Source organism: Plenodomus lingam (assembly GCF_022343315.1).
Source record: "Plenodomus lingam strain CAN1 chromosome Unknown contig_19, whole genome shotgun sequence".
Classification (NCBI taxonomy): Eukaryota; Fungi; Ascomycota; class Dothideomycetes; order Pleosporales; family Leptosphaeriaceae; genus Plenodomus; species Plenodomus lingam.
Window position 1 is genome coordinate 378,479 of NW_027093936.1, and position 25,656 is coordinate 404,134.

General features: G+C 49.2%; 7 protein-coding genes across 7 annotated transcripts; 2 read left to right on the top strand and 5 right to left on the bottom strand.

Annotated features, from left to right (window-relative positions):
• Positions 1-49: 49 nt before the first annotated feature.
• On the top strand, positions 50-2,276 carry IAQ61_004140 (uncharacterized protein; the record flags this gene model as incomplete). Its single annotated transcript, XM_066096219.1, has 5 exons — positions 50-274; positions 1,102-1,206; positions 1,254-1,432; positions 1,487-1,752; positions 1,810-2,276. 5 exons carry the CDS (start codon positions 50-52, stop codon positions 2,274-2,276), a joined length of 1,242 nt encoding a protein of 413 aa, XP_065953537.1.
• Positions 2,277-3,821: 1,545 nt separating this feature from the next.
• On the bottom strand, positions 3,822-4,355 carry IAQ61_004141 (uncharacterized protein; the record flags this gene model as incomplete). Its single annotated transcript, XM_066096220.1, has 2 exons — positions 3,822-4,239; positions 4,294-4,355. 2 exons carry the CDS (start codon positions 4,353-4,355, stop codon positions 3,822-3,824), a joined length of 480 nt encoding a protein of 159 aa, XP_065953538.1.
• Positions 4,356-4,974: 619 nt separating this feature from the next.
• On the top strand, positions 4,975-5,256 carry IAQ61_004142 (uncharacterized protein; the record flags this gene model as incomplete). Its single annotated transcript, XM_066096221.1, has 1 exon — positions 4,975-5,256. One exon carries the CDS (start codon positions 4,975-4,977, stop codon positions 5,254-5,256), a length of 282 nt encoding a protein of 93 aa, XP_065953539.1.
• IAQ61_004143 (uncharacterized protein) lies at positions 5,253-10,634 on the bottom strand (the record flags this gene model as incomplete). Its single annotated transcript, XM_066096222.1, has 6 exons — positions 5,253-5,816; positions 5,869-7,950; positions 8,242-8,706; positions 8,760-10,270; positions 10,324-10,403; positions 10,519-10,634. 6 exons carry the CDS (start codon positions 10,632-10,634, stop codon positions 5,253-5,255), a joined length of 4,818 nt encoding a protein of 1,605 aa, XP_065953540.1.
• A 731-nt stretch (positions 10,635-11,365) lies between these two features.
• IAQ61_004144 (uncharacterized protein) lies at positions 11,366-14,860 on the bottom strand. Its single transcript, XM_066096223.1, has 4 exons — positions 14,369-14,860; positions 13,934-14,059; positions 11,609-13,887; positions 11,366-11,556 (listed from the first exon to the last, which is right to left on the bottom strand). Exons 1-4 carry the CDS (start codon positions 14,609-14,611, stop codon positions 11,508-11,510), a joined length of 2,697 nt encoding a protein of 898 aa, XP_065953541.1. The 5' UTR covers positions 14,612-14,860; the 3' UTR covers positions 11,366-11,507.
• Positions 14,861-17,945: 3,085 nt separating this feature from the next.
• IAQ61_004145 (uncharacterized protein) lies at positions 17,946-22,030 on the bottom strand (the record flags this gene model as incomplete). Its single annotated transcript, XM_003838756.2, has 8 exons — positions 17,946-18,295; positions 18,382-18,914; positions 18,964-21,001; positions 21,051-21,477; positions 21,524-21,579; positions 21,628-21,673; positions 21,765-21,965; positions 22,028-22,030. 8 exons carry the CDS (start codon positions 22,028-22,030, stop codon positions 17,946-17,948), a joined length of 3,654 nt encoding a protein of 1,217 aa, XP_003838804.2.
• A 641-nt stretch (positions 22,031-22,671) lies between these two features.
• On the bottom strand, positions 22,672-25,487 carry IAQ61_004146 (uncharacterized protein; the record flags this gene model as incomplete). Its single annotated transcript, XM_003838757.1, has 4 exons — positions 22,672-23,067; positions 23,119-24,721; positions 24,773-25,221; positions 25,278-25,487. The coding sequence occupies 4 exons, from the start codon at positions 25,485-25,487 to the stop codon at positions 22,672-22,674; spliced, it is 2,658 nt and encodes an 885-aa protein (XP_003838805.1).
• Positions 25,488-25,656: the final 169 nt, after the last annotated feature.

A 25,656-nucleotide genomic window follows, 5' to 3' on the forward strand; every position in this document is an offset into this window, starting at 1 on the left:
CTGCTGCTCACACTTTTCAGGCTGTTTTCATATTCTCTCCGCAGTCAATATGGACCAAATTACGCCGGCTATCATTGCAACATGGCCACGACCAAATTACGATAACCCAGTCACACGACAGTCCGCTACCGATGCCGTCATTTACTCGACCACCATCTTGATGCTGCTTTTTATCGGTGCTAGATTTTATGTTCGGGCAAATTCGAAGACGGGCCTAGGACGAGAGGATTGGTTCATGTTATTCTCAGCGGTGCGGCTGTCCAACATCACTACGGTAAAAAATTGTTTACTATAGAATAGTACGCTAGGGGTTTACTATATAGGTGTAAACTAACCTTATATATACCTATAAATAGGTTTAAAGTAGTAGTTTACTTTTATAGTTAGGGGTTTAAATTAAGTATAAAAAGTAGTTTTATTTCTATTATATACTATAATACCTAACTAAGACTAAAAGGGGTAGAAAAGATTAGCTTTATACTATATATATATATAATATAATAATAAGTTATAATATTTTTACTAATAGAAGGTAATAATAATAGAGGTAGTAGAGGTAGTAATAATAGAGGTAGTAGAGGTAGTAATAATAAAGGTAGTAGTAATAGAGGTAGTAATAGAGGTAGTAGTAGAGGTAGTAGAGGTAGTAGAGGTAGTAATAATAGAGGTAGTAGAGGTAGTAGTAGTAGAGGTAGTAGAGGTAGTAGTAATAGAGGTAGTAGTAGAGGTAGTAGTAGAGGTAGTAGAGGTAGTAGAGGTAGTAATAATAGAGGTAGTAGAGGTAGTAGTAGTAGAGGTAGTAGAGGTAGTAGTAATAGAGGTAGTAATAGAGGTAGTAGTAGAGGTAGTAAAGAAGATTAAAGAAAGGAGGGGTAAAATACTTAAATAGTAGGAAACTAGGTATTACTACGTAATACTAGTAGATTAATAAAAGTAGAAATAAAAGTAGTTTACTTTTATAGAATATATAGTATAATAAACCCTATTTAGGTTTACTTCTTCTACCTAAACTACTTCTTAGTCTACTTTAGATAAATATAGCTACTGTAAACTAGTTTTGTACCGTAGTGCATCACTTTATTTCTAGTCTAATCGTTGTAGTTTCTTGCTGTTGCCGTCTTAGTTATTATGCTAGTAGGGACTAGTCATGTTGTTGGACGCCATATTTACGACGTTAAACCAGCGTGGATTATGAACTTTGCAAAGGTATGTGACCACGGTCTACCTAAACTCCATGTGCTGAAATCCTGCAGTTGAACCTGTCCCTTCTCACAGTCTCCAACTCATGCATCACTTTCGCCAAGATTTCCGTCTGTCTGACGTACCTTCGCCTGTTCCCGTCGAATACCAACATGATTTTTAGTTGGACGATGATCACTTACGTGGTATTATGGAACATCATCATTTCGACACTTTATATTGTGCAATGCAGGTAATTCGTCCAACAAGGTGGTAGAGACGTTGACTTGATTTAACGTTGCATTAGTCCAATTGAATCTTTTTGGGACTTCACGATCACCAAGAAGAAATGCCTTGACGCTCGTGCTCTGATAACAATAAGCATGGCCCTCAACGCTCTTTCCGATGTCATTGTCTTCCTCTGGCCCATCATGCCGTTATGGGGAATGAGGTTACCCTTACGAAAACGTATGCATCTTATTTCAGTATTTGCCTTCGGGGTCTTGACCTCTTTGGCTGGAATTCTGAAGACTGTGTATGCACAGTCATATTTTACAGAGTGGGATATCACATGTAAGTCTTTATGTTATTGCAGCTTGCTTGTGTGACGCTAACTTGATCAATTACTAGGGCATGCTGATAAGATTATTATCATGTTCGCCATCGAGTATAATGTTGGCATCATGAGTGGTTGTCTACCATGTTTGCGACCCTTCCTTGCAATGGTCCTCCCGCAGTATTTTCATTCGTCTTCCAGTGCAGAACATCAAACCCAAAAGCGAAGTGAAGGATCCTCCTGGCGACTGGCTTCCATGTCTTCAAAGCGAGCCGCTCCTAACAGGCTAGACTCGAATGAACCTCAGGGGTGCGCCAAAGACTTCGAAAACACTAGTGTAAACAATCTCAACGCCGCTCGAACTTGGACTACTAGTGAACGAGGTGCTCTGGACAGGGAGGTTGAAGTTATGCCCGATAACGGAATTCGAATCATGAAGAATACGACCATACACGAAAATAGATGTCCCGCGGGAACCAAAGTCGCAGGCGACGCAAGTAGTGAGGAGTGGATTATGAAAAATAGTCACGAAATTGTATAAGCAAAGTATTCAGAAAGAAAATGAAAACTTTCTTGTAATAGTAGTGTGTTAGATGCTGCAAGATCTGGCCTTGGGGTACCGGTATGTTCCGCTACAACAGGGCCGGCAAGCGAAACACCCGCCCCAATGTGAGTATCTGCTGTCACGATTTTACAGGACGGATTAGGATTGATCATGCGCTTGATGGGATAGTTCGAGAGTCGGCAGACCGTATTAAAGAGCAGGTATGAAGTACAGAGTAGGTTGTATGATTTGCTGCACGCTATGACCCAGAAAATCCTAGGATCATTGTGACCATCGAGACAGCATCGCTAGCTGTTTAACAAGTCTATCATGTGAGAGAACGGTTCGAGACAGCACATAAATGATGGTCGACGTTTTCGAGAGGCCAGTATGTACAGAAGTCGGTACATGTAAAACTTCTCGGACAATATTTACACGTGGTAGTACTCGAACTCAGTGATGGTATGGAAAACAGGCAAAAATGCACTGAAATGTGCTAATGTGTTGTGAAGCCTGATTCTGGATCGCCCACAAATCTTCCGAGGATCGTTGCGATTAATGAAGAGGCGGTGATGTCGTAGATTCTATTAGGAAAGAACGACCCTTTGTTCTGCTTGCAAATCACTTGCAGGATATGGATTGCAAAGTCACTCATGTGTGTAGCGCTTTAGCTTAAGTGTACAATCACAGCTGCTTGATATGCGCGTCTAAAGTATAGGAAGGGCTAGGAGAAAAGGAGTAGCTAAATAAGAGAGAGGGATGTGTGTTGCAAAACGCCGTACTGGTATGGGTACTCTCTGCTGCAGGGTGTTGATTGAGATGGTGTTATAGGGCGCTGTCGTTAGTTGTACGTGGAGGAGAAGAAATATTCGTCGGGGTGCCTCTAAGTCAAGTTCTGTGCGGAAGCGTTCAAGTCCTGCTGCACAAAGCGTCCATCCTCCCATGGTTCAGTCTGGGGCTAATTGAGTATTCTTATTGAAAAGCACAAATATATTATATCATCACTTGTCGCTCACAAATGCTGTAGTGGCCTCAGAATGTCATACAACTGGATAATACAACTGGATAATACAACTTGGAAATCTTTGAATCGTCGAAAGAAACCCCCCATCACATCCACAAGGGAACCTGCAAACGGATATATGCCCCGTCATCCGATGCTTTAGTTAATCAATGTGACCTTCTCCGTTTTCCAGCCCTGAGCTGTGAGCTATCAACGTCTTATGATGCATGTAATGTGCCGGGATATATCTTGCAGATCGAACCCCTCCGTGCTGCTCGTTCTGTGGTGGATATATTCTCCAAACCCAGTGAAGCCCCCATAGTTACAAACCAAAGCCCTGATTTCTAAATCCTTCACTGCCTGATTTCCCCATACCCCAAGTCAGCGCTCAAGGTATGGTGGCCGCCATCCAAAATAATGATCCATATACACCTTCATCTGACGGCCGCCACCGCTCATCCATGCCTTCAGCTGCTTCATATATTCCTCCAGACCACTCAAGTCGTCACTAGCACTGATCGGCCGTAAAAAACCAGCGCCTACACAGAACGTAAGCCTGGCAGCAAGTCGACCAGGTTTCCGGCACCCCTCTGGATGAGTGCAGATCTGGTGTCTCGACTATTCGGATGATCGTTCAATTCGAGATGCATGCAGACTGAGCGAATAGCACGGCATTGTTGTGCCGTCAGTCTGGCATGCAACACCTCGATGCCGACGTAGGATGTGAAGCGCCAAGTGTTGAGCTGGAAGGGGAGAAGAGCGGTCTTGGTGTAAATCTGTCGGCAGACGTAGAGCAGGGATGCACGGTGCTTGCAAGAATGCTGAAATATTGACTTTGTTTTCTTGGGTCGACGAAGACCCTTGAGGTGGTAGTCTTCTGTGACTACGCAGGCGTGGATCTGGTTTCGAAGCTCCCCTGGAAGACGGAGGAAGTGGCAGGTGGGCGTTTTGCGCTTGCTGATTCAATTTTATTAGTTGGTAGTGTATGATATGCAGAATCAGAAGACTCACATGGCTGTGTTGTTGTGGGTATTTCCTTTCGCACCAGCACTAGGGTACTTATGGTTACCCATTGCTTATGAAGGATCTAGTAGCTCACTAAGAAGTTGGAGAGCTACTGGACGTGAATATGAGAATGAGGAGCAGGCTTGGGTTTTATATAAAAATATTCATTATATTCATATGTATGTATATACATCGCGCCAACACTAGCGTTTGCCTCTACCTTCACTTGATAGTCTCGCCCCCAATGTGTGACGCGCCCGATAGGTGGCTGGCTCAGAAAGATATTCAAGTGTACTGAGCAAAATTTTCGACTGCACCAAACAAAATATTCTGCTGGCTCTAAAATAGCAAGCATTCAACACAATTCATGACCCATTGCAGTTCAAGTCACGATAGTATCTGCGATGGGAACCCTTTATGCCGTAAATTCTCAGTCATCATCTTGAAGAAAAAGATATCATGACACTTACTCCTTGGACTAAACCTCCTAAATATCTTTTAACCTAGTAAGTTTATCAACATTCTTTCACTAAAGCACCACCTATGGCTTTATCTCCTCAAAGGTCAAGATCCTCTCGGAAAACTTCATGTAGCCATCATCGCCATCATCGCCATCACCATCACCAACAAAAAACGCCCCAGGTAAAACCATAATTTTGGTTGAAGATCTTAAAAAGAAGAATATAAATGGAGGTATCAGACCCTAAAACACCAAGAAGACAACAGGCTCAACCCAGCGCAGCAGACTCGTCGCCACGCCACTTAAAACGCATCGTATGCTACAACAAATTCCAAGAGACCATTCATAAAGAACACAACCAACATAAATCCAGTCAAGAATGGGTCGTTGATGAACCCACATCCCCACCCGTCACCACCCCTTTCAATGCAACCATTGTTGCACCACGTCCGGCTCAAAGAAATCAATCATGGCTTGTGCAACTTGAAGACCCCAAAGGAGATGACTAGGCTCCATCCATGTCCACATCGTCGTCGTCAGTCACGGTCCTGGCCTCTTCGAGGTCCTTTTTCCAGGCGGCCTTCTTAGCATCAACGTCATCACGGCTGAGGTCTTTCATCCATGCGTTGTTCATGCATAATATCTCAGTAGCACGCTCCTTGCGGGCCTTGATAAGTGCCTCGTACTCCTCCACTGGCTTGGGTACGCTCTCGCTTAAGCCAGCGCGAACAAAGTCTGGTTGTAGGAAGTACTGAACGCCACCGGTGCCAAAGGGCTCGCTGTTGATGAACGTCATGGTATACGCAGCAGGGTTGATGGAGACAGTAATCTTATCGTTGTGCTTGACGTGTTCGAAGCGAGTCTCATCTGAGAGATCTTCTGCTTTGGCCATGCGCTTCTTGAGGTAAGGGTGGTGAATTTTCGAAGCGTCCACTCCTTCCGTAGGCTCAACGGCCATATAGGATGCAACGTATGCGCGCCAACGCTTGACTTTGTCGACGATGTTGAATTCAAATGTGGGATCGTCCTTCTTGAAGAGTCGTACGAATGCTTCCTTGCGAGCAGGGTCCTAGGGTCGCATTAGTTCAGTGTTCAGTATAAAATGATGGAGGCAAGCTTACGTAGGTTATGCGGTAGGTATCAGCATCCTTTGCATACTTCTCCACAGCTTTCCTGTAATTGATCTCGTTTTTGTGTGTGGTGGTGTCGTTGACGCGATCCTTCCTGAAAAGATTGTATATGTCAAGGCTCTTATCCTTGTTATCGTGACTGACAACAGCAAGCGCGAAACGCACAAGCGAGCTGAGAAGTCTATCGAAGGAGTACAACTGCCAGCCAATCTGCAGATAGTATCGTCGTAATGTTTCCTCGATGAAGTTCATGTCCACTTCGCCAATAATCTGCTCATGTAACATATCGAGCACTTGCTGGTAATAGTTTGCGGATGGAGACGTATCTTTGAAGAAGTCCTCAGGCTGCTTGTCAAGCATCTTCAGCCTCTGCGCGGCCTTTGGCTCCTTGGCACGCATAACGATCCGCCGGACGTCCTCCTCGCTTTCCTTGAGCTTTAACAACCTCTCATACAGCATGACGAACATGCGGAAGAAGCAGTATATTGAAGCATTCGCGTACATGTTGTAGTCGGACCGCCTATAAGGCTCCTCGTGTTGGAATTCCTTGTCACCAAACGCGCTTGGCATGGCGGAATACTCAACCCAATGGCTTGCTGGTCGCTCATCGCGGGGGTTGGAGTTCGAGCTGTCGCCATTTGCTTCGTCTTCCACACCAGATGCGATTTCAGGTGTAGTGTCCCGGCTGCCCGAAGCGACACTGTCTTCCTTGTCCTTGCGTGATTTTCCACGGGGATCCAGAACATCACGACGCAAATCGCCCTTCTTCGGCTTCTGCGAGCGCTGCGAAACGTCATCATCAGGGCTAGGTGTATCTTCTCCCGAGTCGTTCGGTGTGTCCCGGCCAGACGTATGTACTCGCTCTTCAAACTTGTGTGCGTCAATGCCGAAGAAGAGCGGGATGAATTCCTTGATAAATGGAACGACTTTGGAAAAGTCGGCACTATTATTGTTATCCGCAAAGGTGAGCATCAGGCGAGCAACGTCGAATAACACCTCCTCGTCCTTGAACCCAAAAGCAAATTGATAGTCCGGTTGTGCAATCTCCTGGATGGTTTGCTGACGCTTCTGCTCCTCGTAGCGGACCTGAATTTCGTTTGTAAGAGATTTGGGTTGGAATTGCCGCTTGTCTGCCTGCTTGGCTGTGATGCTTTGATGATCGAGTGACTTCCAGAAGATCTTTTGAGTCTGATCGCGCCAAACCTTCTCCCACTCTCGCTGAGCAGCCTTCCAATCCTCTAGCTTTGTTTTGAGACGGTGTAGTAGAACGGGAACCACGCTCCATGGCATCGCAAAGAGCTCTTTGATGACATCTTTGCCCTTGTCGCGCCCGTAGATCTTCATGATGACACGCTTGTATATCGTCTCGCTTTGGCCACCAAGACCAGGTGGCAATACAAAGTTGGTCCTGTCCTCTGGCTTCATGGTGAGTAGCTGGTTAGCGATCGGCTCGAGTTGCTGGATCGTGCGATTGCAAGCCTCGATGTTGAAGTCATAGTCGTGGCGTTCCTCCTCAATCCTGTGTAGTCCTTCTTCAAAGGTGTTCTTGCGATGAGCAACAAAACCGGAATCTTCCGACGCCCATGTTGGGTGAGAAGCCCATTCATCATTCAATACAGATCGACAGAGCTCGTCACGTCCGCTGCATACGCGCTCGCGTTCACGCCTCGGTAGCAATCGATAACTTGGGCCAAGGCTGCGGCAGTTGGAAAGCGATACTCGAGAATTGACTGTCTTTGGGCGCGACTTTTGCTGCTCCTCATCTTCACCCATGAAATTTTTGAACCAGGTAAACAGCTCCTGATTGCCACCGATGAAAGAATGCGCACGTGCAATCAGAAGCTGCTTGTCGATCAAGTCCTGCGAGAAGAGGTTGCACAACTTCAAAAACTCGTTCATGGTGTTCTTGTTGCCAATGTACTTCTTGACCCGATCGAAGAAAGCCAGCTCATCTTGACTAGGGCTGGTAGTAGTTGTCGGCGGCATGGGCTCAGGTAAGGCAGGTGTCAAAGTCGGAGAGACAGGTGGCCCTTCAGGAATGGCTTGCTTCGCAGCATGTCCTGTCTTTGCGCGCTTCGCAGGGAAGTTAGTAAATGTCAAAACGCCCATGGCAACTTCTGCAGACGACAGCTCCTCGCGTTCAGGACAGAAGGGTGTGGGACGATGATGGCAGTTTGCAGGCCCATGTGGGAACATCATATAGAGTAGGAAACGAAACAAATAAGTGAGGAGGCTTTCGAGATTGCAAGAAGGTAGGAAGTGTAAAATGCTCGTGGGTCTGTAGGCCATGCAGCGGTTTATGCACCAGCCTGCAGAGGGAACGCGCTAACACGTGATAGGAAAAAGGAAATATTACAAACGTACCTTGTTTGCGTTGCCCTGACTGAACCCACCACGAACATTTGACGTAGGTGGCTCCTGAGTCATCGGCGCAGGCATAGGTGCAGCAATGGGCCCTTGTCGTTCACGCTTACGCTTATTGTCACGATTCGCAGTGGGCGTAGGCGCGAAGTTGCCCATTGGAGGCAGCCGAGACGTATCCGCACGGGGAGTTTGCTGCGTCGGCGTCGCTCCATAGCCAGATTCGCCTCGAACGTTGCTCAGCATAACCGCGTCCTCGGCGGCGCTGCGTGCCGCCTGCTGTTGCGCTCTATGCTGAGCAGCGGACTCTGGAAGGAACTGCTTGAAGTCCTCCAGAAGGTCTGGTGCGCCGCCAAATAGGGTCGTCACTTGTGCATACACGTCCTGGATTGGCTTTGACTCGCGCTGGTAAGTCTGCAAAATCTCAAGAAATTGCTTATATATGTCAGGTTGAGAAGCGAAGCGGTTCTGAGAGTGATGTTAGCCTTGGTATAGACGGCGGCGGCAGCGTCTCGACGTACCTTGATCTTGTTCACATAGCTAATCGCATGATTAAATTCTACAGGCCCACGCTTCTCAGCAGCAACTCCACCCAGAGGTGCGACCTGAATGACACCGTTCAAAGACTGGACATGAAGCGGCGCCTGACCATCAACACTCGGCGACACGAGCGAGCGACCGGCCGCAGCAGAAACGGCATTCTGAAGCTGGGACACGCCTCTTTGCTCTTGTTGATGAGCGAGTGTCGCCGCCGAACCAGTAGGATCAGGATGAGGCCGATTTGTCACTTCCGGCGAGAGAGGCGCTTGACCTTGACCTTGCTGCGCACCATACATTGGCTGACCAAGATTGCGATTATTGGGAGAGAACATTGACTCTTGTCCTTCGGGACCTGGTGCTCTCTGTTGTTGTGGCCAGGCACGACCCTGTGCAGTCTCGTAATAGGTACCCTCGTGCTGCTGTGCAGAGTTACCATTTACGGCATTGCCACGAGGAGGTGAGAGAGGTCTTGGCGCAGGCATTGTAGAGACCATTGTACCCATAGGCGTGGTTACTCTGATCGCGTTGGGGTCCCCGTTTGTACCGCATTCAATTTTGTAGCCTGGTGGCAAAAATGTGTTGAAACCCTGGATCAAATTTGGATTGCCTGCAAACAGGGTTGACACCCGCTCAATGACACCCGGAGTGTCTATTGCGCCACTCTTGAAGTCCTTCATAATATCGAGGAAGCGATTGTAGACATCAGGATGGTCTGCGAACTGGACTTTGACCTGATCGAGATAACTCAGGGCATCATTCAGAATAGGCTGCTGACCTTGGCCCATACCCATGGCTCCCGGTGGCCCAGTGAATGGTATCAACATTTGAGCCTGAGAAGGTGCCTGTGCAGCATGTTGCATTCTGGGCGTGGTCTGCTCATGCTGAGGCGCGGCACCACCATACATTGGCCCAGCAGCAGGAGCTGGTCCACCCATAGGTGGCGCGAGAGAATTGGGACCATTCATAGGGCCTGCTTGTCCTAACAGACCGTTCGGTCCATGAATGGTTCGGGTCGAGGGGGCCACCGCCACAGGCTGGTGAATCTGTATGGGTGCAGAGTGGTTTTGAGCATTTGCCTGCTCGCGTTGCTGCCGCTCATGGTGCTCTCGTTCTCGATGCTCTGCTTCACGTTTGGCCATTTCTTCTTGCTGAGCATGCTGTTGCATGGCATGCGCTTCCATCATCTCGCGATCGCGTGTCTCTCGCTCGCGCTGTTCACGCTCGCGGTCCGCATTTGCCTGTTCCGAAGAAGACATATGCTGCTGCTGCTGTTGCTGCTGTTGTTGCTGTTGAAGAGTCTGCGATATGCCTGGCAACGAGTAAGATGGGGCCGAAGGCCCATGATGCCCCTGTCCTCCGGCCTCAGACGAAGGCGCTCTCTGTGTAGACTGGTGCGGGGACGAATGTGGGGCTTGCGTTGTCATCCCTGGCAACGTGGGCAGGCTTTGATTGTGCGTTGCTACTGCGTTTGAAGAGTAATAGCCGCCACCACCTATGAAAGAGTCAGTGTGCTAGACAGACGCATCAATCGCAACCGCAACATACCAGATGGAGGTGGGAGTACAGATCCGGGACCTTGTGCTGGGGATGCATGTGGAGGACCCTGTGGGTTTGCATTGTTCGGTCTGCCATAGTTCCAATTGTCAGTGAAAGGCCAGCTTAAGGGGGATGGAGTGGAGAACAATGTCTCCTCTTCCATGGTCGCTCTCCCAACCGAGATGAGGTGAGGGAAAAACGCACCCATATGATCCCAGGGGCCGTGGCGCCTGTCCTTGACCCTGCTCTGTTTGCTGAGGACCTTGCTGAGACACGCCCGGCTGTGTCGGTGGCCACCCGTCGCGATGCGCCGGATTCATGTCGCTTTGCCAACGGGTTGTCGGTGTTAAAGATGGTCGCGTTTGCCGAAAGAGTGACGCGTTGGGGCGACTTCAGTGAATGAGACCCTGATGAGGCTCACATGAAGCTTGAAAATGTGGTTGGTGTGGTGGCGCGTTTGCGCTGGTGTGCTCCAGTGAAGCTCGGCTGATCACTGTTTATAGGAGGGATCGGCCCAGCTCCAAAGTCGCACTGTGGTCGCTGCGACAGTACACAAACTCCAAAATTGAGAGGGTATGAATGGCCACTTTATGCGCTCGTCTGACACGACCTGGGAAGCGCTGGGCAGTGTATAGAGGCGATGATGCGATGGGGAGAGTGGCAGCTGGCCCCGTTTCTCTCCAGGGTCTCGGTGAAAGGTTCAGCCGAAAGGCGGTGGGTGGCAGTATTTCATCGCGCGTCATCGCCAGCCTAGCTATTATTGGCCGTGCCTGAATTCGGGCCGTCCTTATTCACTGCCCTGCATGACAGTTAGCCGCACAGAGTACTTCCAACAATGGACCTACACAATAAGCGTGACGAACTTTTTAGATATTGTTTGCAGCCTTGTTGATGAAATGAATCAATGTGAATCGGAATATAACGTTCTAAATCAGCGTAAAGTGACATGTCACCTGAACTTCAAGTTGCAGCCTTTGCCTCGTGAATCTACAGTAATGATATTTATCATCGTTGCAGCTTCGGTGTCACATATTCAGAAAAGCAAGATACTATTCATTGCACAAGCGCATTATGGCCTTAGTTTAGAGACTACAAAATAGTGCCCTCTACACGATGTGCTGTCGGGGCAACATGCCAAGCTCCAAAACGCCTTCGTAATAGCACTAAATATCTTCCAGTAGCGTTTGGTAATCCTAGAAAATCCACTGGAAAGACTCCTTCACTTCAAAGCTCACTATTGCCCTGAGATTGTTGTTAGCGTGTTCAACGTCCAAATGAAAATAAGAGCACTAACCGAATGTCTGCACTGCTTGCGCCAATTAATACGTCGAATGCACCCTCCTCTGCAATCCATGCGCCTGTCTGACCAAGACTTGTGTCGAAGTATCCGACCGAGTGTTTGTTCAACTTCAAAAGGACATGCTGGGACTCTCCAGGCTGCAGAAACACCTTACCAAACGCTTGGAGTTCCTTCTCTGGTCTTGGGAGAGTCGACTTGACATCTTTGACGTATGCTTGCACAATCTCGTGGGCAGCAAACGAGCCGATATTCTTGACTGGCACTCTTATCTCAATATCTTCGTATTCGGAAAGTATGTTGCTGCTGGCAATTGGTGTTCCGTATTCAAATGTCGTGTACGTAAGCCCATGGCCAAAGGAGAAGAGAGGCGCAATCTTCGAACGTTCGTAGTGCCTGTAGCCCACATAGATGCCCTCGCCATAAACGGTCTTCAGGTTCTCGCCTGGCCAGTTGTGGTAGGCCGGGTTATCTTCCAGTCGTACTGGGAAGGTCGTTGGTAATTTCCCACTGGGGCTACTGTTGCCGAGAAGAACATCCGCGAGAGCATTGCCAGCCTCTTGACCTTGATACCACGCCTGCAATATTGCAGGGGCTTTGTCGGCCCAAGGCATAGTAATTGGCGTTCCAGACTGGTTGACAATGACTGTGCGAGGATTTGCCGCAAGAACCGCCTCAATAAGCCGATCTTGAGAGCCGTTCTTTGGTAGGTCCATAGTTTGCCTGTCATAGCCCTCCGACTCCCACTCAGCGTCAAGACCAATCACAACAACAGCAACATCAGCCTCTCGTGCTGCATCTGCAGCTTCCTGTAACCGATCAATCTTATCCTCTTCCTGATAACCGATGCGGCAACCGCCGTAATCGTGACGACGGCCAATCACGGATACCTTTGATGCAGGACGCACTTCATTAGTGCTCTCAATCAGTATCTCGACTGGCTTGCCCTGTTCAAGATAGATCGACTTCAGCACATCCTCGGAAGCAGAGAACATTGCTTCGCCCTCTTGCGTCCAATCCCAGTTGTCGATGAAGATCTGTCCATTGATGAACATGCGCCCAGGTCCGACGGATGCAAAGCTGAAACTATGGTTTCCTGTAGACCTGGGTGTGAGGGTAGTTTTGACCTTGAAGGAGAAGTCTGGCAAAAGTTCCATAGGCGCGGAGTCCCAAAGCCATAGGTCTGTGCTGACCTTGTGTTGGATTACTGCGGGTTCCCCTTCAAATCTGTCACCTTTATAGTACTCTAACCGTACTCCTGTTTCATTGTTGGATGTGCAATATGGAGATGCTAGTGGCAGCCACTTGGAGCTATCGCAGCCTTGAGAAAAGGTGATCTTGCCATCGAACCGGTTTTGCATGCCTTGCCATGGGGTAACGTTGTAGTAGGGATTCAGGCCTGCGCTCCCTCCTCCACTGGCGATAGCACGCTTGACGTTGGGGCCAATCATAGCAATCTTTCTGGCATTTCGTATTGGCAGTACGCGATTCTCGTTCTTCAACAAAGTCAGGCCCTCGATACCAGCTTGAAGAATCAGATTTCGTGTCTCGATATTGTCAATGGATTGTTCAGCCCGTTCCGGAGTCGAATCACTGAGACCTTTGGTTCGGTCTACCAAGTATAGTACCCTCGCGGCAGCTTCCTCAACATCTCTCTGTTCGAGCTCACCCTTCTCGATTGATGCTCTCACTTGTTCTATCTTGCGCCATTTCGACGGCCCTGGCATCTCAATGTCAACACCAGCCTTTATTGATGGTGCGGTAGCATATGTGCCTGTCCAATCTGAGATGATGGTCCCATCCCAATTCCACTCGCCGCGGAGAATATTCTTGATTGAATATTCGTACTCATCGGCATGAATCCCATTAACCATGTTGTATGCACTCATCAGCGCCCAGGGTGACGCATCGCGCACGGCAATCTCAAATGGCTTTAAGTAAATTTCACGGAGCGGCCTCTCAGCGATGATAGCATCATACGCTTGTCTTTCTGTCTCTTGCTCATTTCCAAGAAAGTGCTTGATCGTCGCGGCAACGCCTTTGCTTTGGAGGCCACGAATATACGAAGCAGCTAGCTTGCCTGTGAGAAATGGATCCTCGGAGTATGATTCGAAGTTACGTCCTCCAAGAGGGGAGCGATGCATGCCTACAGTGGGAGCGAGAAGTACATTGGCACCGCGAGCCTTCGCCTCTTCTCCGAGATGGCGACCGATCTCTTCGACCATGTCTGTGTTCCAGGTTGCCGCCATTGAGATGCCACATGGGAACAATGCAGCCTTTGCTGTCAGCTTTCGACTTGATGAACAGAGCATATAAACTGACAGGTGTACCGTTGGTGAAAAACTCTCCCCGGGCGCCGTTGGGACCATCTGATGTTTTGATTGACGGGATACCTTTCTCGGGAATGGCTACAGTCCGCCAAAAGTCCGCACCTGCAAGCAGTGAGATCTGATAGAGTCAGCTTACGCGATTAAAATGCAATAGCATATTGAGACAAGTGGAGCACTGTCGTTCGATGGACTACCTGCACCCGATCAAGACATTAGGAAAACATGATGTGCAGTTGTTCTGCGGAATTTGATAGTCTTAGTGGATATTATTTTGGCCAGTCGCTCATCCAGCAGAATCATCCCCGCTCGGGACTGATATCAAGGTCGGACCAGACAGCATCTATGACCTCCGATTGCAAAACACATGATTGGGAAAGTGAAATCATGGGCAAATTTTTGTTATTCGGAAAGACCGGAAAATGCATACCTGTTCGTCCAAGGTCAGCTTGGCTGCCAAGTCTCTTGCCTTGTCGCATGGGCGTTCTAGTGAGAACATGTTCTTTCCAGCGATTGCGTGTTCCTCTGCAGGTGAGATTGGCTCAGGTGTAGCTATGGGCGTCAAGGATGGAGTGTCCAGTGCCACTGGGCGGATATGGATTGCCGCATTCTTTAAGTCGATGTGCTTGACATCTTCCGTAGGGCTGGCATTGCCCAGGTGGATGGTGGCCATTGTAGATCAGGCCGTATTAGCCCAGACAGACGGACGGGGATTGTTAAACGAGACGTTGCGCTACTCGCCACTACAGCCTGTGCAGGGGCGATTGTTTCGACTTGGAAGGGGAGATGCAAGGTGAACGAGAGTGAGGACAAAATGTCAAGGTGTGTCAAACGTTTCTCAGTGAAAGTCCGCGGTATATGGCCATCTTTTAGTACTTGAGCGACATTGAGATAGGATAATCAATCTCAGCAGAGGCCATTTGCTGCGTGGACCTAAGAGACTACGCTCGCTCGAATATCCGGATGTATTTGGAACAAGCCTTGTAGCTAGCGATGGCCGGCAGGTAGGCTGAGATCTGCAACGGGGGTACTATTGGCTGATGGAACAGCAATAAACCGAAGTTGAGGCGGATCTATCTTGATCTGGTACTTAGAGAGGCTCTTATAACGGTCCAATCTCTATCTAGATCATGGTAAAGGCTTGATTCTGGCGAAAGCTAGAGTACAACGGGAGTAAATCGTTTCGACGGCGTTGCCCCCAACATTGCTGCATGCAAGATTGACATACTGAAGCTTCTGCCGCCTAGGAGTTGTAGAATACCATTCGCGTTCTGGACACTTGGGCTCAAAGACGCGGGTCTCGAGCCATACCCTGGCTCGGTCTGCTAAGCACAAAAGACTTTCAATTCGACGCCTTGAAGTTCCTAACTGAGAGAGGATGGCGGACCTGAAGCCCCGAAACGCAGATTAGGCAGTCAGAGTATGGGGCACGGTATGAGCGATACCAGTCAGTGGTGGATTAATGTTGAGAGGTTGGATTAGCGGAGTTGGCGTCCTGGATGCCGGAATTGTCGGGAAGGAGGCCCGGGCGACCGTTGACAAGTCTCCGCATCTGTAGACCGGCCCGATATGCGAGTGTTGATTGTCCAATGGGTCATTGTACAAGTTCATATATATCACGACATCCTTCCTCAACATCATGTGCAGGACATGGTTTTGATGGTGATAAAGGACGAGTAAATGATCTTGTACCGGGTTACCCTACACGTCTGCACGCCTGCTACCGTACATTTACCACTTGATATACGTGCCGCAACCTGGACCTCTTGATTACCGGTAGCGGGTAGAGGGCTCCCAGGTATTTCTCCGATATCAGCATCATGTGTCTGGAGTTGATTGCAGTTGATATCACAGAAATCACTATGTTTCGTCGCTTCCAACCTTGCGGGAGCTCACATTCTGCCTGCTACCGAAAGCTCGCAAGTACCACCAGCCGATGTGACAGTCTACAGCTACCGAAAGCAATTTGACTGGTTCTAAGATACTGCATGGAAATTGATGAAACAATTTCTCTATCAAGGTGTCCTATGATAGCAACCAAGTCACCTGTGTACAGTACAACCGAACATGTACCATACAAGGCGAGGCACCTGGAAGAAGCCACTGCGGGCCGCCTTGCCATGCCATTCTTGACTCAAAATCTCATTGTCAGCAGGACATTCCCGCCCACGCCCACGTGAGGACTCGTGGACTGCAACTGATCCCGCCTACAAGCATCGTTCAAGAACCGCCAGCTTGACATCATCTACTATGTAGGTAGATTATAAGCACATTCCAAGATGTGCTCATAGTACATCACACTACGGTAAAAAATTATTTACTATAGAATAGTACGCTAGGGGTTTACTATATAGGTGTAAACTAACCTTATATATACCTATAAATAGGTTTAAAGTAGTAGTTTACTTTTATAGTTAGGGGTTTAAATTAAGTATAAAAAGTAGTTTTATTTCTATTATATACTATAATACCTAACTAAGACTAAAAGGGGTAGAAAAGATTAGCTTTATACTATATATATATATAATATAATAATAAGTTATAATATTTTTACTAATAGGAGGTAATAATAATAAAGGTAGTAGAGGTAGTAATAATAGAGGTAGTAGAGGTAGTAATAATAAAGGTAGTAGTAATAGAGGTAGTAATAGAGGTAGTAGTAGAGGTAGTAGAGGTAGTAGAGGTAGTAATAATAGAGGTGGTAGAGGTAGTAGTAGTAGAGGTAGTAGAGGTAGTAGTAATAGAGGTAGTAATAGAGGTAGTAGTAGAGGTAGTAGAGGTGGTGGAGGTAGTAATAATAGAGGTAGTAGAGGTAGTAGTAGTAGAGGTAGTAGAGGTAGTAGTAATAGAGGTAGTAATAGAGGTAGTAGTAGAGGTAGTAATAGAGGTGGTAATAGAGGTAGTAGTAGAGGTAGTAGAGGTGGTGGAGGTAGTAATAATAGAGGTAGTAGAGGTAGTAGTAGTAGAGGTAGTAGAGGTAGTAGTAATAGAGGTAGTAATAGAGGTAGTAGTAGAGGTAGTAATAGAGGTGGTAATAGAGGTAGTAGTAGAGGTAGTAGAGGTGGTGGAGGTAGTAATAATAGAGGTAGTAGAGGTAGTAGTAGTAGAGGTAGTAGAGGTAGTAGTAATAGAGGTAGTAATAGAGGTGGTAGTAGAGGTAGTAATAGAGGTAGTAATAGAGGTAGTAGTAGAGGTAGTAGAGGTAGTAGAGGTAGTAATAATAGAGGTAGTAGAGGTAGTAGTAGTAGAGGTAGTAGTAGAGGTAGTAGTAGAGGTAGTAAAGAAGATTAAAGAAAGGAGGGGTAAAATACTTAAATAGTAGGAAACTAGGTATTACTATATAATACTAGTAGATTAATAGAAGTAGAAATAAAAGTAGTTTACTTTTATAGAATATATAGTATAATAAACCCTATTTAGGTTTACTTCTTCTACCTAAACTACTTCTTAGTCTACTTTAGATAAATATAGCTACTATAAACCAGTTTTGTACCATAGTGTTAGCTGGCCGACATAGCCTTGCCTATAAGAACTTGGATGATTGTTGTTTGGCAATCTGCAGAGGTCCTTAGTGTTTTCCTTGAGCGCTGGCTACGAGGAAATCTGCAATGAGCACACACAATTATGCGTCCAGATTAAATTGCTGGTTAAGAATATGCGCCTGTCGCACTATAATTAATGATCGACGACAGCATTATGATGAATACAGTAGTAGTCCATGCACAAAACAAATCCGCGAACATACCCGCTTCCTTCAAGAACCACATGAAACACAGCCAAGACAGAAAGGCCGGCAGAATGAGATGAAAAAACAATATCTTTACGTTATTGGAGTAAACTTCTATCTCGCACTTCCCCTCCCTCCCGCTCCCCACCGTCCATTCTTGCCTCAAATCCCCCAACGCTACACAAACTCCGCACTCCACACCATCATGGTCCTACCCCTCTCTCAACCTCCAAGCTACTCTTCCCCATAAGAAAAAGCAAAGAAAAGAAAGAGGACAAATCTACCAATCATCCTCCGACTTTTTGCCATGCATAGCCGCCTGTCTCTGCCTCAAAGCCTCCGCCAAACCCCCCGCAATACTTCCCCCACTATCTCTCGGCCCAGCTTCTACCGTGCTGCCCCCACTTCCGCTGTATCCGCTATCCCTCGCACTATCCCCATTGACAGCAGATACAGGTTTTCGCGCTGCGGGACGTTTGCCTGGCGGCGCAGGGGGCTTTGGTTTGCCGTTTGCCGGACGGGCAGGGGGGGGTGGCGGAGGCGCAGGAGCACGAACAATGACTTCCTCAAGATAAGCAGAAGGTGCCCAACCAGACGCAGATTTATCGAGGCGGGATGCTAGCCACCAGCCTGGAAGGTTGTGTTAGTATCGTACTTTGATACGAGCACATGATTCTACCCGAGAAGGGAAAGGTGATAGGTGGGGAGAAACGTACCATTGTCTTCCTTTTGCGTGACCAGGATAATCTCATCCTTACCCAAACTCAATTCTCCAGCCGACTGTCCCGCAAAATCATACAACGCCTTGTACCTTGGCTCCTTTGGTTGGGCAGGGGGAGCTGCGGGTGCAACAGGCGGAGGAGGCGGCGGCGGAACCCGGTTCGACGCTGCCGACGAGTTGCGGTCGTGACCATTTGACAGCGCTGCAACGGGCTGAGGCACAACACGTGGTTGTGATACAGCAGGCTGCGGTACAGTAGCAGGCTGAGGCACAGGTTTCGGTTGCGCTGGGCGACTAGCCAGCTTGGACGGTCCGCCGCCGGGACCACCGGGCCGTAGGAGTTTGCCCTTTGTGATCGGTTTGGCGGCCACTTGTTTGCCTTTGGGCGTGGGCTTGGATATCGAGTTCGGTGGTTCGCCGGGGCCGGTGTGTACGGTACCGCTCTTGTAGAGGTCGTCTCGTGGTATCGCAGGATCCTTGACTACCTTAACGTTGGCTAGTTTGCCAGGCTTCTTGTTGTACTCGATGCTGTGGTAGGTTAGTCATGTCTCAGATTGATAGGGAGGGCATTTCTTACGTATCACCAATCCTCAGGTTCAGAGATCCCCGTAGTACATTGGTCAGATGTGTGAAGAACTCCGTCTTGAAGACGCAGTTCACCAGTGGATCCGGTTCTGAAGGCGATCCAGCACCAATTGCAAACCAGTCATCCTTCAACGTAGAACAGCTGATGAACTTGATGGCTCCCACAGGTATGGTTCGATCCGCTTGGATTTGGACCTGTCTGTTGACCATTACCTGCTTGACCAAGTAGACATTTTTCTTCGTAAGAATGAGCATCCGTGGCTCTGGCTTACTTGATCTGCCAAGCTTCGAGACCAGCATCTCTGCTCGACATGAGAAGGGTACCTCCTCATTCGATATTCCGATGGCTTGTGCAATCATCTCGCCTGGTCCCCCTCTATTACCGATACCAAGGTAGTCTCCCATGAATCTTCGGTACCCAACCAGACTGTATCTTCTTCTCTCCTTTCGGCCTTGAAGAACCTTGTGACCTTGATCACGCAGCTCAATGAACTCCTTGCCGCCATTGAGCTTTCTCCAGAATCGTTGAATGCGCGTCGCACACTCAATGCGGTACCGTAGGTAGTTCCTCCAGGCGCGTTGAATGCGAATGGCCATGTTGTGCCAGTACTTGTCGCGCATTGTCTCCAGCGCAAAGAGCGTCTCAGGTGTCTTAATAAACACCTTGGTCACGCCCATTTGGAACTCTTCAATTGGGATATTGGTGTCCTTTAGAATTGTCTTGGCTCCAGACTCGTAGTCTCCAGTCCAGGTGTACTCGCCCGCATACGAGCACTTGGGCGACAACAGGAAAAATCGCTCCACAAATTTATCGAAGGTTTGACGGGATGCAAAACCGGCTCGTCGAATACGTACGTTCTCCTGTAGACCAAGATACTTGATCTGGTGAAGAACATTCGCCTCATTGTACTCCTTTGGCGACTTGTTCTCGTTTGGCTTGATGGTTCGAATATACGATGGTTTGGCTTGCATGAGGGTTGTGACTAGGTCGTTCGCCGAGGCCTTGATCTTATCACCGGCCGTTGGTGGTCGTCGCCTGTTGTCCTGATCGACTTGATTCGGGAAGAGAGTGTGGACGAAAGTGTTGCCACTTTGGCCCAGCAGGTTCAACAAATCCTTCAACAACTGATCCTTGTTTTTGTCTGTCATGCCATCGATTGCGTACGACACATCACCAGCGTAATGTTTGATAACGAACTGACCCTGGCGAGGTTGGAAGTTCGGATTGCCGGAAAGTGCGTTCAATCTTTGCACGAATGTCTGATCAGCTGCCGTCGGATCCGCGTGTGCTGTCGCGCAAGCATCGTTCAAGGCTGCGAAGACGCCCGGTGGTCTCTTCTCTTCAATCAATTCGCACACGACTTTGTTGTCGAAATACTTGATTGGGGTCCACTTGATCTGTTCTCGCTCATACTCTTCTTGTTCCGCCTTCAGCGTCAATTGGATGAAAATCTGTTGAAGTTTTTCATTGACGTAATTAATACACAGCTGCTCGAAGCTGTTCCGCTCGAAAATCTCGAAGCCGTAAATATCCAAAATTCCGATAGAATGAGCTGTTTCGCTTCGTGCTTTCAGGGACAGGTTGACGCGCTCCACGATCCAGTCAAACAGGTTGAAGTAGATTGCTTTAGATAGCGCATCTCGTACTGACATCGCCTGGGCGCAGTTCAAAGGCACATCGTATACGGATCCTCGGCGTCCTCCGCGGCTAGTCTCCATAACTCGGATCGTAAGAGCTTTGTTGACATGCGCCGCATCCACTTCCAAAAGGTATGCGACAAAATCGACCACTGACTGGTCGACAATGGAGGCATTTCCTGAGTCGTCTTCTCGAAAGGAGACATTTCCCAGCCACAATATCGCCGCAAGCATACGGAATATATTATCCTGCTCAGCTTGCTGGAGACCAATAACCTTCATGGCGTTCAGGGTGTCATCGAACTCTGCGTGGTCGTTGATTCCGTCAACGTCGAAACACTTTGATCGGCTGGTGTATAGGTAGGCATTCGGTTGTTGCAGACCGAATATTTCTATCACTGTTAGCCTCCATTACGCTAATTCTGACGTGCTTCATCATACCCCGATACTGTGGTGACGCTGCTTTTGTGAACTGGTAGAAAATGTGGAAATTTCGCTCATTCACAATCTGGCCCACCACTCGCGATTTCTCTAGTAGGTAATTATTAATGTTTGCTCCCACAGGCTCTCCCTGTGAATTGAAATGGATCTCGAGATATTTTCCGAATCGCGAGGAGTTGTTGTTTCGCAACGTCTTTGCGTTTCCAAAAGATTCGAGCAGAGGATTCGTGGCCAGCACCATGTCCTTGATCTCCTGAATCGACGAATTGGACCCGCTTGATACGTTTGCAATGTACTGCATGATCCGTTTTGCGGCTTCAGTTTTTCCTGCTCCAGATTCTCCCGAGATGATGACACATTGGTTCTCCTTGTATGCGTTCATGTTGTAGTATGTTGACTCGGCGATTGCGAAAACATGGGGCGGCACCTGTTGATGTCAGTTTTAGTTACTGCAGTACGGCTGTGCGACTCACTTCCAGCCTATTCTTGCCCTTGTAGCTGTCCAGGACTTGGTCTGTGTATATGCCCACTGCGCCACATTAGTCTCTGCCCATAGAGCTCCTAGGTAGCCACATACAGTCGCGGAACGGGTTGACCGATACCAACACATGCCCAATGTATGTCTATACCTCCGTCAGTTGCTGTTTTTGTATGTCTCGTCGCCATGGTGCCATAGTGGTGTCGCGCGGGGCTGGCGCAAGCGGGTCGACGCACGTAAATTTCGCCATTCTCGAACCGTTTTTTCAGATTCTCGTTGATGGCCTCGTTTGAGACCTTACTGATCAGTGTCAGATCTGACACGCCCACCTCCTTCTTCTTCGTGGTCTCGAAGACGGCCTTCTTCGCGAACTGCGAGGTGGGCTGTCCTCTGCCGGCCGCCGTCTCCTTCTTGCGCCCTGCGCGTTTTGTAACCGCCTATATGAGCAGCGTGTCAGCGCACATGTTTCCTGCGTATACCGTGATTTTGGGTAGAATACCATGGTTGATGCCCGATAGCGAGCTTAGACCAAGTGTTTGTGTGGTTTGGCGGGGTGCTGTGTGTTGCTGCAATGAATAGGGAGGCAGTATATAGTATAGGGACGTGCAAGCAGCGAGTGAAGGTGTATCCGTGTCAAGTGAGGGTCGGTACCTCAATGCTGGGGGGGGAGGTGAATGTGAGATCTGCGGGCAGCGGCCTGGAGTCTCGAAGATAGCCCAGCAGCGTCATGTCACAGTGAGCCCTGGATCCTGGGCGGACAAGCCGGAGCTAAAGCACAGCCACAGACGCGCGTGCTCAATCAGCAAAGCCGTCCTACCTACCTACCAACTTACAAAAGCCGCCAGACCTGCTCGCCACGCATACAGTTGGCCCATTACGTGTCGCACAATCAGCCATCAGGTAACCGACAGGCAGGCAACCAGAACATGCGAGTCGCAATCACTTCATCATGGATTCCACTAGGTACTTAACGCCACGCATCCGTCGTGAAAGAGTGTTTGAGAAACCGCGAGCAAGCAATGGTTCGCGATCCAACATTGCTGTAGAGAGAAAAGAGACGCCCTGCAAATGCGTATGCCCAAGTAGTAATGACCCAAAAATCCCGAACGCCGCCGCTTTGCCTTGACTGAAGAAAATTCGTTATCATGCAAAAACATCACCACCAAAACGCCCAACACTCGCCCAGTCCAACCGCTTAGTCTCCTCCAACTGGGGGCCGCTCCACGAATACACCTTTGGGTCTACAAGGCAGCCCAGTCCGCCCTGCTCGGTCCACTCCCTCACCACTCTATAGATGAACTCGATTTTTGCACGGAGGAGGTTGCTCTCCGTGAGCTCCTTGTATGTGTCTTGCTTGTCTGCGGAGCCGTAGAGCAATTGTTGAAGAGATCCTCGCAGATTCGCGCGTGCCTTTACGTGCCTCCATGGCACATTGCCGGTCTCCTCAAGGAGACATGTCGCATCCAGGGGCAGACACATGAAATGTCCATAGCCAGCGTCCGATGACAAGACGAGCTTGGTGTGGTCAGGGAAGTTGAACTGTACACTGTTAGAAACGAGCGTAAGTATTGAGACATGGGAATGTCTTACCTGGAATGCGCCGTCATCGAAGCCCCAGACGCCAACGTTTCCCAGTCTTTGGTAAAACTTGACGAAGTTCACACGAGGGTCCTTCCTCATCGGCTTCTCCTCGTCACCAAACGTGGCGCACATGTATTTGCCAAACTTGTGCCACACTGTCCGGATCTCCTCCACTCGTCGCTTGTCCAGGACCTCGATTGGCGAAAGCCCTCGGTCGCTTCTAACATGGGTGTAGTAGTTGAGTGCCACGCTTTTTGCAAGCTCTCGATTGTTTCCTGCCTTGCGCAGATGACTATAGCCATCTGTAGCAAAGGCGATTGTCACTGGGTAATTCTCTTCCGCTGACAGTAGCGTACCGATACTGCCATCATCGAGGACATAGCCTACACCATACCTACGAGAGTAGTCCACCCATTTAGCAACAAAGGGTAACTGAGGAGGCTGATCCCGCCTTGACTTTGTAGGCTTCCTGTTCAATGCCCGGGCGAGGTTATCTCGGAAAACCATTAGACGCGCTAGAACTGACATAGGATCACTGAAAGCCATCTCGTTGGCTATCGTACGGTATCGAGGGGTCTCTCGATCTGTGGGCGTGTGGCTCCTCGGCTCTGACTTCTCGACTGCTGGCACAGTGGCTTTGGCCACCCTCAGTGGAGGTAGATCTGGCAGTCCGGTTGCCGTCACTCTGGGAGCGTCTTTGATAGGCTCTTTCACTGTTCTAGCTCGTGCCGTCGTTCGAGCTTCTCGCGGTGCGCGTGTTGGCGCAGGTGCCGAGGCCATTGCCGTCTCCGTCGCTGCCGCTGCCAGCGCTGTAACTCTGGTTGGATTCGAGATTTTCCGCACTGCCCTTAGACGGGTCGGCTTCTTGTCCAAGATCCTAGGTGCCGGTTCGGGCTCTTGCACCGGAGCTGGCGCTGGAACGGGAGTTGGAGCCGGTTCCACATTTTCCTTGAGTTGAGGTAAAGGCTCTTCTTTCCTAGCGACTCGCGGTAGACGTCCCTTTGCTCGGTCGTTTCCCGTGGTTTCAACCAGGGCTGTACCTTCGACGGATGATTCCTTTTCTTCAGAAATCTCGCTCAATCCACCCGGTGCTTGATGAGGCCAGTGAACGCGCGCAGGGAAGGGCACGTATACAACGTCTGGTGCAAAAGGTATATTCGGTTGTTTGCCCGCCTCAATCTCTTTTTGGCAATCGCGGGCCACTGTCTTGTTCCTTCGACTACCGTACGTTCCGAAAAACTTGTTTTTTTCGTACTCGCCCACGGCAGAGGATTTGCAAAGCTGCCACCACTCCTCTGTGTATCCTCGCCTTTTCGTTGCAGCTGTCAGTGGACGGTTCTGGGGCCATTTGGGTACTCGAGAGGTGCATCCGCTATCGAGCTGTAGTGGTATGTAGCCGAGTTTGAAGAAGTCATGGGCTACAATCTGATCAGGCGTTGGTCGTTCGTCCTCGTGCACTAAAAGCAATGATACTATATCGCGGAGGTCGTCGGTAATTTCATTGGCAAACTTGGAAAGGTCGGGCCAGTTGTATTCACGGGCTTTGAGTTTCCGGTAGATGTCTTCGCGCTTTGCTGCATGGAATGGCGCGCGACCGACAGCGAGTGTGTACCTGTTTGTGTCAACCAAACGCTCCCCTATGCCGTGCAAATGCTCTTCTCACATCATAATACCAATCGCCCACAGATCAACCTTTTCGTCGTGGCCTTTGCCAGTCTTCTCCAAGACTTCGGGCGCAAGGTAGTTTGGTGTGCCGCACATGGTCGTTCGCCGGATCGCCCCATAGTCGCCCGGTGATAATAGTAGTGCGGCAAGACCGAAGTCGCCAACCTTGACATTCATATTGTGGTCCAGAAAGAGGTTACCCGTCTTCAAATCTCGGTGGACAATGTTGCGCTGGTGGAGGTATTTGATAGCGCCGCAGGTCTGGATCATGAACCGTCGAATCTCGGGCATGGTGAAGTATTTGCGCTTCTTGATGGCATCGGCCAGAGAGCCGTTCTCGCATAGCTCCAGAACAACATATGTACTGGTTTCGAAGGAGAAGGCGCGGTAGAACTCGACAATGTTGGGATGGGACAGCTTCGAGTGGATCTGCAATTCCGTCACAAACTGCAGCGCGTCAGTAAGAGTGTAGACAGCACAGCCTGGGTCGCGGCGCGCTGAACCTTTTGCGCCAGCTTGGGAGGCTCCATCCGCGACTTGACGATCTTCAGAGCGACGGTACTGCTGCCCAGGTGTTCATGGCCCAGCAGCTTCGCGCGATGGCAGATGGCGAAGCCGCCTTTGCCCAGCTGGGGGCCCGTCTCATACTGCAAGCCCTCGGGGTCGCTGACCACAGCCGGTGGGGGTTCTGCGTGAATCGAGGGGGCAGACATTGGGGCGGGTGGAGTTGGCGGGATGCGTGAGCGCTGGTTAGTGAGCGCTGGAGGTCCGGCTCGGGTGTTGACAAACAAGGTACGCTACCTCCAAGTACCGGTAGGCCTTGTTGCCAGGTGACAGGGCTTACGTGACACGCTCCCCTTTCCCCCCCCCGGGCCCCGTGCA

Bases quoted from the DNA above. Each gene is read 5' to 3' on its own strand.
- IAQ61_004144 (XM_066096223.1), bottom strand. From the start codon at position 14,611: ATGGCCACCATCCACCTGGGCAATGCCAGCCCTACGGAAGATGTCAAG. The intron at 13,888-13,933 runs GTCAGTTTATAT...CTGACAGCAAAG, and splicing joins TTTTCACCAACGGTACACCT to GCTGCATTGTTCCCATGTGG. The intron at 11,557-11,608 runs GTTAGTGCTCTT...CAACAATCTCAG, and splicing joins GCAAGCAGTGCAGACATTCG to GGCAATAGTGAGCTTTGAAG.